Source organism: Antennarius striatus, chromosome 3 (genome assembly GCF_040054535.1).
Source record: "Antennarius striatus isolate MH-2024 chromosome 3, ASM4005453v1, whole genome shotgun sequence".
Lineage (NCBI taxonomy): Eukaryota > Metazoa > Chordata > Actinopteri > Lophiiformes > Antennariidae > Antennarius > Antennarius striatus.
The window spans coordinates 10,497,807-10,510,121 of record NC_090778.1 but is presented as its reverse complement, the minus strand read 5'-3'; the positions used below and the strand labels follow the sequence as shown (position 1 = coordinate 10,510,121).

The 12,315-nt window shown below is 40.7% G+C and overlaps 1 protein-coding gene across 3 annotated transcripts in view; it reads right to left on the bottom strand.

Moving 5' to 3' along the window:
- adamts3 (ADAM metallopeptidase with thrombospondin type 1 motif, 3) overlaps window positions 1–12,315 on the bottom strand; it is a 111,582-nt gene that overhangs the window by 27,258 nt on the left and 72,009 nt on the right. For all 3 annotated transcript variants that reach the window (XM_068311149.1, XM_068311150.1, XM_068311151.1), the window contains exons 10-12: window positions 7,308–7,440; window positions 780–893; window positions 235–380 (exon numbers count right to left, since the gene is read on the bottom strand). In XM_068311149.1, the coding sequence (XP_068167250.1) occupies window positions 235–380; window positions 780–893; window positions 7,308–7,440 (393 nt within the window). The remainder of the gene's footprint in view (window positions 1–234; window positions 381–779; window positions 894–7,307; window positions 7,441–12,315) is intronic.

The following is a 12,315-nucleotide window of genomic DNA, read 5'->3' as shown; positions in this document are numbered from 1 at the left end:
GCTCAGTCAAACAGATTGATTGAAGCTATTACCAAAAGAGGATATTATATGACTCTCTTATGAGTGAAACTGGCTGCATAACAAAAAGGAAGAAATGAGAGCCAATTAAATGAAAAGGCAGCCTCTTTAAAACCTATTTGATGAATTTGCATCTCAATATCAGGCAGGATTTATTACGGAGTTTACATGTTGACAATTATAGGGCAAAATTGGCAAAGAAAAATTGCTTCTTACGCTGGGCTGTTGCACTGACGTGTCCGGAAACGAACTCCAGTTCCACAGGAGCGAGAGCAGGAGCCATATTTGCTCCAGGAGCCCCAGGCGCCATCTTGCTTGACCTGATTAGGGTTTTTCCACATGCAGTGACCTTTGTAACACCACTAAAGAGGATGACAGAATTGTATAGAAAGGGTAAGAAAGAATAATAAATGATAATAAGAAAGTAATGTATATAGGTCATATCTATGCGTTCTGGACTCTACTATAACTCTGGGGGTATTTTTAAGGTTCAGTCTGCATGCTTTGTTTCAGCAAAAGAAAATTTTAATGTTATATAAAATAAGATATTATATACTTGTGGAAAATGTCCGTTGGACCACACCAAACACAATGTCATCCCTACCCAACAGGTTTGGTAGGAACTGGAACACAGACTGTGAAGCCATATCTTACTGTCCATCATAGATGTCAGACATTGCTAATATTTAATTAGAGATGGTTTCTGTGTTCACACACTTCTGTGGCACATAATTCTGGCAATGTAGTTATTATCAACTTACTTTTCCAGGGGCACATTCTGTCCCATCAAGGGGAGGCCCCTTCTTGGTTTTGCAGAAATACGGGTTGTCAGGATGACTGCACCACAGCTGTTTGCAAGGGTCAAATGTACGGAACTGGAAAAGAGTAAAATCAGTGTGTAATTTAGGCAGTTTGTATGAAAATTAAAATTAACAGGAAAATCTTCAATGCAGATAATGGTGATATCTATACTGAACTTTTCGCTGTAAAGTTACAATGATTAACTGTCAGCTGCCTCACCTGCAACATGTATGCATGATTTCAATATATTGCAAAAAAGGAAATATAAAGGTTCCTCACTGAACTTTAATATTATTGAATTTCCAAGAGTAATCCAGTTTTGTTTTGTTTTGTCTTACAGAAATTTAAATGTAATGGCAATTACTTTTTCCTACTCCAAATAATCACATATGTCGCACAGGCCAGTGCGCACACACGCACGCACGCACTCACGCACGCACGCACGCACGCACACACACACACACACACACACACTCACAAGAATATTTCATAGGAGGTAAGTCGGTGAGCAGTACTCAAGTGAGGGCACACCATGACCAACTCGTAAATGATAACTTCAATAATTGTACTGGGTTACCGGTACCTAACTATACTAAAACGGTCAGGTAGTTTTATTGATCATTTAAAGCATTTTACAAAGCGAGCAACATTTCACAGTGTAACCCACAGAGGATACTGAATGTGCAGGAATATAAGAAAGAAACAAATACAAAACAAAGAAAGACATATATTTTGTATTTCCATGTATTTTGAAACATTTGTTATGAGGGGTTCACAAAAACAGTTCAACTGCTACAAATGCTTGTACAGGGGAGATCTCCTGTAATGACAGGGGCTCTTTATTGTGGATGAGGATTCTTAAAATTGTATGCATCCATGTGTGATAGAAGTAGTATATAATCAGAATAAAACTAATCCCGATAAAAATCTTAATACACAGTTATTTTGATTTTTACAGATGTAGGTATTCTAGCCTCTAAAGATACCAAACAGGCCTGTGTGTTTGTGTGTGTGTGTGTGTACGATACTGAACTCTACACTCACTCTGCCCTGCCCTCCTCCCAGCACCTGACTACCTATCTCTCTCTCTCCCCGTCAACTCAGGGACTGCGCACACGTCACTTCCCCTACGGGATTAGAGTGTATAGAGATGTTTACCATCCCTTGTGTTTCATCTCATACTTCTTGCTGTACTGTCTGATGTACTGTCTGTGTTGTCCTACCTGTGTTGTACTGCCTGTTGTACCGTCTGTGTTGTACTGCCTGTCTACCATGGGTCAGAGAGGACTGCAATTTCATCTGTGCTGTATGGCCTGCATATATGGTACACTTGACAATAAAGCTGACTTTGACTTTGGCTTGAAATAAGAGAATTAATGTGTTTTTTCTTTAGAAACAGCTTTCAGTTGGGCCACTGGTGTAAGAAGCTATTAGTAATTTTCAGGATTTTTTTTTAAATAAAAAAAAAAGAAGAAGAAGCTGGCAAGTAATTTTCAGGAATTTTCAATATTGAAATACTGATATTGAAGTTAGACAAAATTGTTCTTAGAGCTACCAGAAGCATCCCTTTGCCTGGAGGATTCGTAAATAGAAAGCATCTTAAAATTTCTCTGTGGCTTCAATGAGTCACGATATACATTTGTCTATTCCTTGGTTCAAACAGCAACATTGCTGTCTCACAATGTATTTATTACTCCTCTACACAGAAACACAAAGATGTCAATGCTATGATGAAATTTTTGTTATCAAGTCCTGACATTTATAAAATCTATTATTTCAACAGTTTTGGTCCTTTAAACATGTGTTGCAATCTAACTTTCATTGAGTGTAATGAAATGTCATGGTAGGGGGAGTGTTTTCTAGTTACAACTGTCCCTATACACACTGATGAAAAAAACAATAGTTTTACAGTGCTATTAGAGTTTTAAGACCGAAACTAGTTCCACGTCCACTGCTGGTGAATTTACTGTTTTCCTATGACGTGAAATTCTTCCAAGACACTAATGTGCATTCTAACAAATTAAAGGCACAGATAGATAGGGGTCAGTCATCTAAAACCACTTCATTAGGACAAAAGAAAAACACAAAACACTTGGGTATTTGAATCCTGGAGAGATTAAGTTTTTCCCTTCAAACAAGTCCCTTTGCTCGAGTGGCTGGCTCTTTGTTCACAGAACACCAAAAGATAATTAGTTGGATTGAATATTCAGTCTAACAAAAAAAAACTTTTTAGCTGCTGACACAAAAATAATCTCACAGGGTGGAATAAACAACTGCTATACAGTTGGCCTCATTAATCCAACAGTAGCTCAGGATCCCCCCGTGTGTCTGTCTATGCTTGTGTAAAGTTAATGATTAGAGAGAAGAACTGAAGGACCTGTGTTTGGAGTACTCCACAAGGCCTGTGTAGACCAGTAGTTACTGATTCGAAGCTCATGTTTTATTTTTACTTGTTTAAATAAAAATGGTGGCCTATTTGGCACATGAGAATTGAAACAACAGATGATGAAATCATTTATGTTAATGTAAAACATGTCCAGAAAATCCCCCAACCGAAAAAATGTGTTAATCATCTGCCATTATTCTCTTTGACAGCTTTACACTGCAATTTTTATTCACATATGAACCAGTGATGAATAGAAAAGAAAATGCTAATTTAGTAAGCCATTCAAGTATTTAGTAAAAATAGCAAGTAATTATTACAATGAGTTTCAAATTAGAAAATGTCCATCAACTTCTACTGCTCTAATCAACAAGCTGCCTTCAGACTTTTCCACATTGCCTAATTGCATAACTGACTGTTAATTTCTTTCTTATCTGTCAACAACAAACTTGACGCAAAACCATTTTCAGAGAACACTGGGTTACCTTGTCTTCACCAGAAAGGAGGTCAAAAAATTAATTATGAATCATTAACTATTAATTATCAATTAACAGCTATTAATTGTTAATTAATTTTGATGAAATATAAATACGTGTATCTCCCCACCTATATATTTGAATGAGCGCAATTAAAAAAACTTTATGGTGTCATGTTTTAACTCCACCCACTACCTGTCCAACCAATCACGGCGCATCTGCCAGAAAGAATCACGTGAACAATATGGCGTAAGGCATCGAGCAGCGAGGCGTTTTGTTGCACTTACACCTTTCGTCCACAAGATAACGCAGATATTCGGGACCAAAACGCTTCCAAAGTAAAGTTTTTTGAAAAGGCCGGTATGCATTGTTGTATGGACACTGTAACCGAAACTTTTCTATCCGGGGGTGCGTCTCCCTGTGACGAAAACCGCTGTGACGTCATGCGTGCGACCTGGTCTTCACAGAATGGACAGAGTTAAAACAGGCTACTTTCTGATGTACAGTGATACCTCTACTTACAAATGTCTCTACTTACGAAATTTTCTACTTATGAAATTTTCTACTTACGAAATTTCTCAGCAGGAAAATATTACCTCTACTTACAAAAGAAATTTCGACTTACGTAATGTAAAAACACAGTATCGGCTGATACTCGAATAAAAACACAGTATCGGCTGATACTCGAATAAAAACACAGTATCGGCTGATACTTGAATCTCCCACAGGTTCCTGAACGCAACATACTCATAGCTGCTCTGCCATTGGCTATTACATATCTTCCTGGCATCCCATTGGTTAAGAGGGATGCCACTCCACTTGTGTGGAGCTAGAGGTGTTTATGGAGTGTCTTCGGCATTCGGCACTCGACCTGTGAGATAGTGTGATAGTTTTGTGCAAATATAATAACTTTTTGAGTACGTATTCACTATGGACATCAAGAAAATGACGGAGAAAAGAGGAAAAGAAAAGACGAAGAAAATAGTTTTTTTGTCCGTACAAACAAAGCAAGAGATCATAGAAAAGCATGAGAAAGGGATGCGTTTGGTTGATCTCGCCAAAGAATCTGGCCATAATGCATCTACAATCACCACGTTATTAAAACAAAAGGAAGTTTTAGGAGTTTAAGGCATTGCGTGGGTGATTGGAGAAGTTCAAAAGGAGGACTGGAATTCACTCTGTTGTTCGGCATCGTGAGATAGGAGCTCATGAACCAAAGAGGGCAAAAAACAATGGGAACAGCAGTTAAAAGGTAAATGACCATCATTATTATTCTTTACTCTATTCTTTGTTTTTTACATTACACACAACTTTCATTTATTGTGCAATAATCTAATCGTAACATTTATTTGTTACATGTTGTGATGCATTTTTATGCTTCATAAAACATTTATGTCGGAATTTTTTGGGGCTTGGAAAGGATTAGGACATTTGCATGGAAAACGTGTCTCTACTTACGTAATTTTCTACTTACGTAATTTCTTCCGGAACCAATTAATTTCATAAATAGAGGTACCACTGAGCTCCACGTCGAAGATGCGTTGATAAACATGTTTGTCAGTTGGATATTTGTTCGTCTGTTTCTTTATGAGTCATAAGGCTTATACATTTATTTATTTATTCATTCATTCGTTCACGTTCCTCGCCAAAGACGCCGACGTTAGTTCTGGGTCAGACTGAGATGCACTGCCTACTGGTAGGAGAACTCTCTGATGGGTGCGCTTGGTTTATAATACCAATAGGTTTTTCCCCTGTTTTGTATGAAGTCTGGTATTATGGTTTTGGAGGCCCTCAGGCTCTACAATGATGCTGTCCCTCCTCGACTGCTTAAAGAGGTTTTCTTCACGGTTGGAACTTCTGTTCTCACAATTATTAATAGCGGTCTCTCCTCAGGTGTCGTCCCTGTGTATTTTAAACATGCATTAGTGCAACCCATGATCAAAAAACCTGGGATAGATCCTACAGCTCTTGCCAATTTCAGGCCGATCTCCAAACTACCTTTTCTCTCAAAAATCCATGAGAAGATACAGTAGTCTACAGTCAATTAATAGACTTTCTAAAAGACTACAATATTCTTGAGGTTTTCCAATCCGGTTTTAAAACCCTGCACAGCACAGAATCAGCTCTTTTAAGAGTTTTTAATGATGTCTTTTTAGCTACAGACTCTGGTGACTGTGTTATTTTAGTGCTTTTAGACTTAACTGCTGCATTTGATACAGTGGACCATGAAATCCTGATCTCCTGCTTGGAACAGTGGGTGGGCATCACGGGCATAGCACTAGGGTGGTCAGTGTGTCAGCCTTGGCGACTCGGTGTCCTCCTCTGCTCCTCTCTTGTGTGGGATCCCACAGGGCTCAGTTCTAGGCCCTCTTCTCTCTCTATCTGCTGCCGCTTGGCTCCATACTTAGGATGCATGGGATTCACTACCGCTGCTATGCGGATCACAGCCAAATTTATGTCCCATTCAAAAAGAACAATGCATACTCTATTGCTGCATTAGTTATATATCTTGATGACATTAGGGCCTGGATGGCTCTGAACTTTTTGAGTTTCAATGAAAAGAAAACCGAAGTGATGTTTTTTGGTGGCACCGCTGGTACACCCCTTCCAGATCTGAGATCTTTGGCCAGCATATCAAGCCAAGCATGACTAATCTTGGGGTAAAAATGGATTCAGGTCTCAAGCTTGACAGCCAGATCAGGGCAGTAGTGAAGTCAAGCTTTTATCATTTGAGGCAGCTGGCCAAAATAAAACCAATTCTTTCGAGGCAACACTTTGAAATAGTTATCCACGCCTTTGTCACCACTAGGCTGGACTATTTCAATTCCCTTTATGTGGGGGTGAGTGCTTCTTCCATCTCCTGTCTCCAGATGGTCCAAAACGCTGCTGCACGTCTGTTGACCAGCACCCGTAAGCATGAGCACATTACCCCCATTTTAGCCTCACTCCACTGGCTGCCCATACATTTTAGAATCCATTTTAAAATTCTTTTATTTACATTTAAATCCCTGAATGCTCTTACCTCTCTGAGCTTCTAAACCTGTATGTACCTGCTCACTCTCTCAGGTCAGCTGATCAGCTGCTCCTGAATGTGCCTAAAACCAAACGGACGCTCAGAGGGGACCGTGCATTTGCTGTTGTGGCGCCTAAATTGTGGAATAATCTGCCTCAGCAAATCAGACAGGCCTCTTCTCTGTCTGTTTTTAATCTCTTGTGAAGACCTACCTCTTCTCCTTGGCGTTTAACATCTAGATAGACACTGGATTTTATTTTATCTTATCTTATTTTATCTTATTTTTTATTGCTCTGATTACATGCTTTTGCTTTTGTCCATATTTCATGTTTTTAATTGATTAATTTTACTTAGAATATTTGAGCCATTTTGTCTTTTATCTATAATGTTTGTTCTTTTTTATTTACTCGCCTGTACAGCACTTTGGTCGACTGCGGTTGTGGTAAAGAACTCAACAAATAAAGATTGGATTGGATTGGAATTTCAACCGGTTCCAGCTAGTATATATTATGTATGTATATATGTATGTGTGTATACACACACACACACACACACACACACACACACACACACACACACGCGCGCACACATTTTTAAAGCAAAAAGCTATACTCACTGAAGTGCAGATCTTGTAGCCCACTCCAAAATCAAACCGACACTGCTCATCCATGGAGTAGTTGATGCCAGGAAGTTCAGGAAGCTGCGGCCAGTCGTGTTTGAAAGGGTCGTCCAAAAGACAGTCGTATGTGCTTTCAGAAAATGAAGAAAAGAAGCGACTTTCATTTCAACTGCTGAAATAATTCAGTCATTCATATATGTTCTTGAAGATGAGACAATCAATAATCGTCTCATCTTCAATTACTTAGCCGAATCTGGGTCACTGGTTTACTCTGGAGCTTATCCCAGCTGACATTGGGCTGGTGGCCAGGCACACCCTGGATAAGTTGCCAGTTAATTGCAGGGCCACATAGAGAGACAAACACCTATTCACACACATTTACACCTACACTCAGTTTAAAGTGACTAATTCACCTAATGTGCATGTTTTTGGAGGTGGGAAGAAGCCAGACGACCTGGAGAGAACCCACATAGACACAGGAAGAGCATGCAAACCCCATGCAGAAATGATTCAAACCCAGAACCTTCTTCTTGTGAGGCAACAACACTTCCCACTGTGCCAACATGCTGCCCCAAACCCTGAACTAACACTCGATATTCCCAAGACATTTACCTTGTATAAATATATCACAATCAGACTGGATATAACTTCCTCTACTACTCTGCAACTAATGTTTACTTTCATTATTGATTAATCTCTATATTGTTTTCAGACAATCTATTCATAGACCACTATAGAATAATTTGGACATCATTACATTTCTCAATGAAACATCACAGTCCTTTTGTACTCATCATGACTTGTATTTGACTAATCATTTATGATTTTCTGGTTCATTACATACCATTTCAAAGTGGTGATGCATTGTAATTGTCAGTCTTTGTGTGTTCTCATACTCACACTGGCCTTCTCCCTTGACTTTCTATCTTACCCGGTTCCTGAGTGTACAAAAGTTAAACTTTTACCTTGACCTAGTTTCCTCAAGGTCCAGGTCATCATCTCATTTTCATCCCCTTTGCCGCCCGAGTAATATGCTTTTTTGTTTCATCTTTCTATCTGTGACAGTTGCAAAGATATTTGGTGGACAAACAGACGGATGGACGGACGGATGGACGGAGGGACAGACGAACACACTAACACTGACAATTACAATACATCCCCTTTGTGGGATGTAAAAACCCTTTCATTTTGTTCTATGAAATTTAACCATCACTGCCTAGAGGCTTTCATTGGATACTTGTCCAATGCTCTATATTCACCCTGAATATTATTATGCTATGCTTATTATGTGAATGTTGCTGATATTGTGGACTACATTAATTCATTATTAAGTCAGTTGATTAATTCATAGCTATAACACATTGGCTATCTATTAAAAAATAACATTTAAGTTAGTTTAGAAGCAGAATTATGTTGCTTCTAGCTCTGAAGATTGAATATCAATGGTTAGAGTAGAGATCAAGTCCTTTTTTGCCATAGTTGTAGTTGATAGTGAATATAGTTAAATATAAAAATAAAGTCCAATAATATTTATTTCTGCCAATGAAACCCCTGCTAAACATGACTCCATGGCTATTGAGTTTGATTGATGGGTGATGATAAGATTTGTTTAAACTACACAGGATCACTTCATATTTTCTTTTTACCCGAAGAAAGGATTGCAGTATTGATTTTGATATACAAAGTACAAAGAATACATTTTGTTGTACTTCTTTGTTTTTTATGCTTTAAAGGGGCACAATATGACCACAGATGAGACCTAAAGGAACTATTTTACCTTCATTTTGATTTCCATTTATCTTCCAATTCATCGGATAAACCAAAAACAGGTGGAATAAAAGAGGATTCTATGCTGGGTAAAGCAAAGGAATAACCATTTATATATTCCTTTTATGTCAGATGGATGGACTTAGCTGTGTATGGCAAAGTCACGAAAAGAGATTGATTGGTTGATGTAAATCACTTCTTTGTGTTGGGTATCATTCGGCTTGCACTGTCAGAAAACCATGATTTGTAAGCCTCATGTATACATAACATGATTACAGACATGATCTCACTCCTGCTTTCAGAACCAAGGTTCACATTTACAATACTTCATGTTCATAATGCCTAACCATAATTTGATTTTTCTCTGTAATGGTTCCAGGTCTAAAAAGCTTTAGTATACAAAAACTGATTGCAGATTGCCCTTGTCATAGCCTTTAATGCCCTTCAGTTTGTTACGTGTCAATGCTCCGCTGAACTCTGTCTCCCAGAAATTGATTATTTTACAGTTGAGTGAAAAAAGTCAATGTCTATGAACTGAGCACAGGCCATAGATCCATAGAAGAATTCCCAGCGTGCTCTTGAAGCTGTTTAAAAATAATCAAACGTAAAACCATTTGTTTCAGTACTTCAGTTACTTTAGCCAAATAGCCTTTTCCTCAGAAGCAATACAGCAAAATTTGTCTCAACAAATATTAAACAAATATTAAACTCCTCTCCAAGGAACCATCACCATATCATGGTGGAGAGGTTTGTGTGCCTTAAGGATCCTGGGAACTATGTTTTCGGGAGTCTTGTACCCGTGGAATGGTCATTCAAGGCAAAAAGATCTCAGCTGAAGGACAAGACAAAAAATGGTTCAGAAGACCTCATGAAAGAACGAAAAGGGAAACAAGTGACCCTGTCTGCAGGAAGCCTGGGGCCTACGTCTGGCACGGGTCCCAGCTGGGCTTAGCCCGAAAAGGCAACGTGGATTTTTACCAACCACTGAGCTCTACCACTGAGCAGTGGCTCAGTGGTAGAGCGCGCGGTAGAGCGGGTCGTCCAATGATCTGAGATTGGCGGTTTCGATTCCCGCTCCCGCCCAAAACACCCGGAGGTGAGCTGACAGTGGGAGGTGTCAGCTCACCTCTGGAGCACTGCCGAAGCGCCCTTGAGCAAGGCGCCATCCCCCTTACAAGTTGCTCATTTGGGGGCACAAGCAGGAGCTGCCCGCCACTCTACCTCCTCTACATGAGTACAGTTGCGTCAGGCGTGAGGCGCAGGGCGGGTGTCACAAGCCCCCTGCTGAGTGCCGCTGTTGGAGTTTACACTGCTGGATGAGAGGGTCGCCTCCCTATGCCTTAAGGGTGTTGTTTGTGCATATGCACCAAATAGCAGCTTGGAGTATTCAGCTTTCTTAGGGTCCGTAAATGTGCTAGTCATGGATTGTCCATAACTTACACCATCGAGCACAAGGATGCTCACAAGTGTACCTGGTATCTCACGGATTGTGCAATGGGTTGACTAACTGTTGGTATTCTAGACAGTGAGACCGTAATGCTATCTCTCTATATGTCGCTATTAAAATCTTGAAACATGTTTACTCTATGAACTAAATTTCCACAATTTAGCTAATGTATATAATGTACAGTGTTCTTTTGTCAACAACTGCATGAGTGTAACGTCTTTCTTGAATTGAGTGGTCCTGAAAAGGCTGGGACAAGGCACTATGTGAGGCACGATGCTGTCTGACTAAGAAGGAATGATAGCAAACTACAGCTATTCATTTGTTTTCCACTAGCCTTGCCTTACTATATAATTTTTTTTCGCTGTTTTTGTTCAGAAGGAGCGGCACATGGACTTCATTTATAAGTATCACGTAAACATGTAGGTAACAGCATAACATATTTTTTAATCAATTGTGCTTATTTGTGTGTTATAGTTTGTACGTGTAAATAATTCTACTCTGAGACTTTAAAAATAACCCACCCACTGTTGATAATTAAATGGTGAATAAGCTACACTGTAGGTTCATATGTTTATAAATCTAATTGTGATGAGATCAGTGCCTCACCAGCCATGAACCATACCGCAAGTCACTGGAGTATGCCCATCCAGTCTACATGTGTTTTGTGGACTTGGAGAAGGCATACGATCAGGTCCCCAGAGACTTATTGTGGGAGGTACTGCAGGAGTATGGGGTGAAGGGGCCTCTCCTCTGCCTCCTTGGGGCGGCAGTGGCTGGGGCAGCAGTGGCTCAGCGGTAGAGCAGATGTCTCGTAGACGGATCGCCCCAGCCATCGGCGGATCAAATCCCGCTCCCGCCATGATGTCACCAGGAGTGTGAGCTGACAGTGGGAGGTGTCAGCTCACCTCCCAGCCACTGCCGAGGCGCCCTTGAGCAAGGCACCCTCCCCCCTACAAGCTGCTCAAAATTGGGGTGCGTTCCGAAGCCGCTGCCCGACACTCTGCCTCCCTGATGTGTGTAGTTTAATGTGATTGTACTAACTGCATGCTTACAGGCCCCCTTGTGTGCTGTGTTCAGGGGGCCTGTATACTTGTCAACTAACCGAGTGACTTTTTAATTTCCCCTTGCGGCGATCAATAAAGTATACTTCTTCTTCTTCTTCATCAAGGCCATCCAATCCCTGTACGCCCAAAGTCAGAGCTGCGTTTGGGTTCTCGGCAGTAAGTCAGACTTATTCTGGGTGGCTGTTGGCCTTCGCCAGGGCTGCCGCACTGTTGCCACAAAGAGGGAGCTAAGCTGAGAGGCAAAGCTCTCCATCTACCGTTCAATCTTCGTTTGTACCCTCACCTATGGTCATGAGCGATGGGTCATGACCGAAAGAATGAGACCGCAGATAAAAGCGGCAGAAATGGGCCTTCTCAGGCAGATAGCTGGTGTCTCCCTTATAGACAAGGTGAGAAAAAGTGCTGTTTGCAAGGGGCTCAGATTAGAGTCGTTGCTCCTTTGGGTGGAAAGGAGTCAGCTGAGTTGGTTTGGGCATCTGGTGCGGATGCCTCCGGAGCACCTCCCTAGGGGCAGACCCAGGACCAGGTGGAGGGTGGAGGGTTTATATCTCAACACTGGCTTGGGAACGCCTTGGGATACCCCAGTCAGAACTGGTGGATGTGGCCAGGAAAAGGGAAGTTTGGGGCTCCCTGTTGAAGCTGCTGCCCCTGCGACCCCACTACGGATAACAGTAGAAGATGGAGGGATTGATGGAAATATAAAACTGTAGCTTTTCAGTTAACTTAA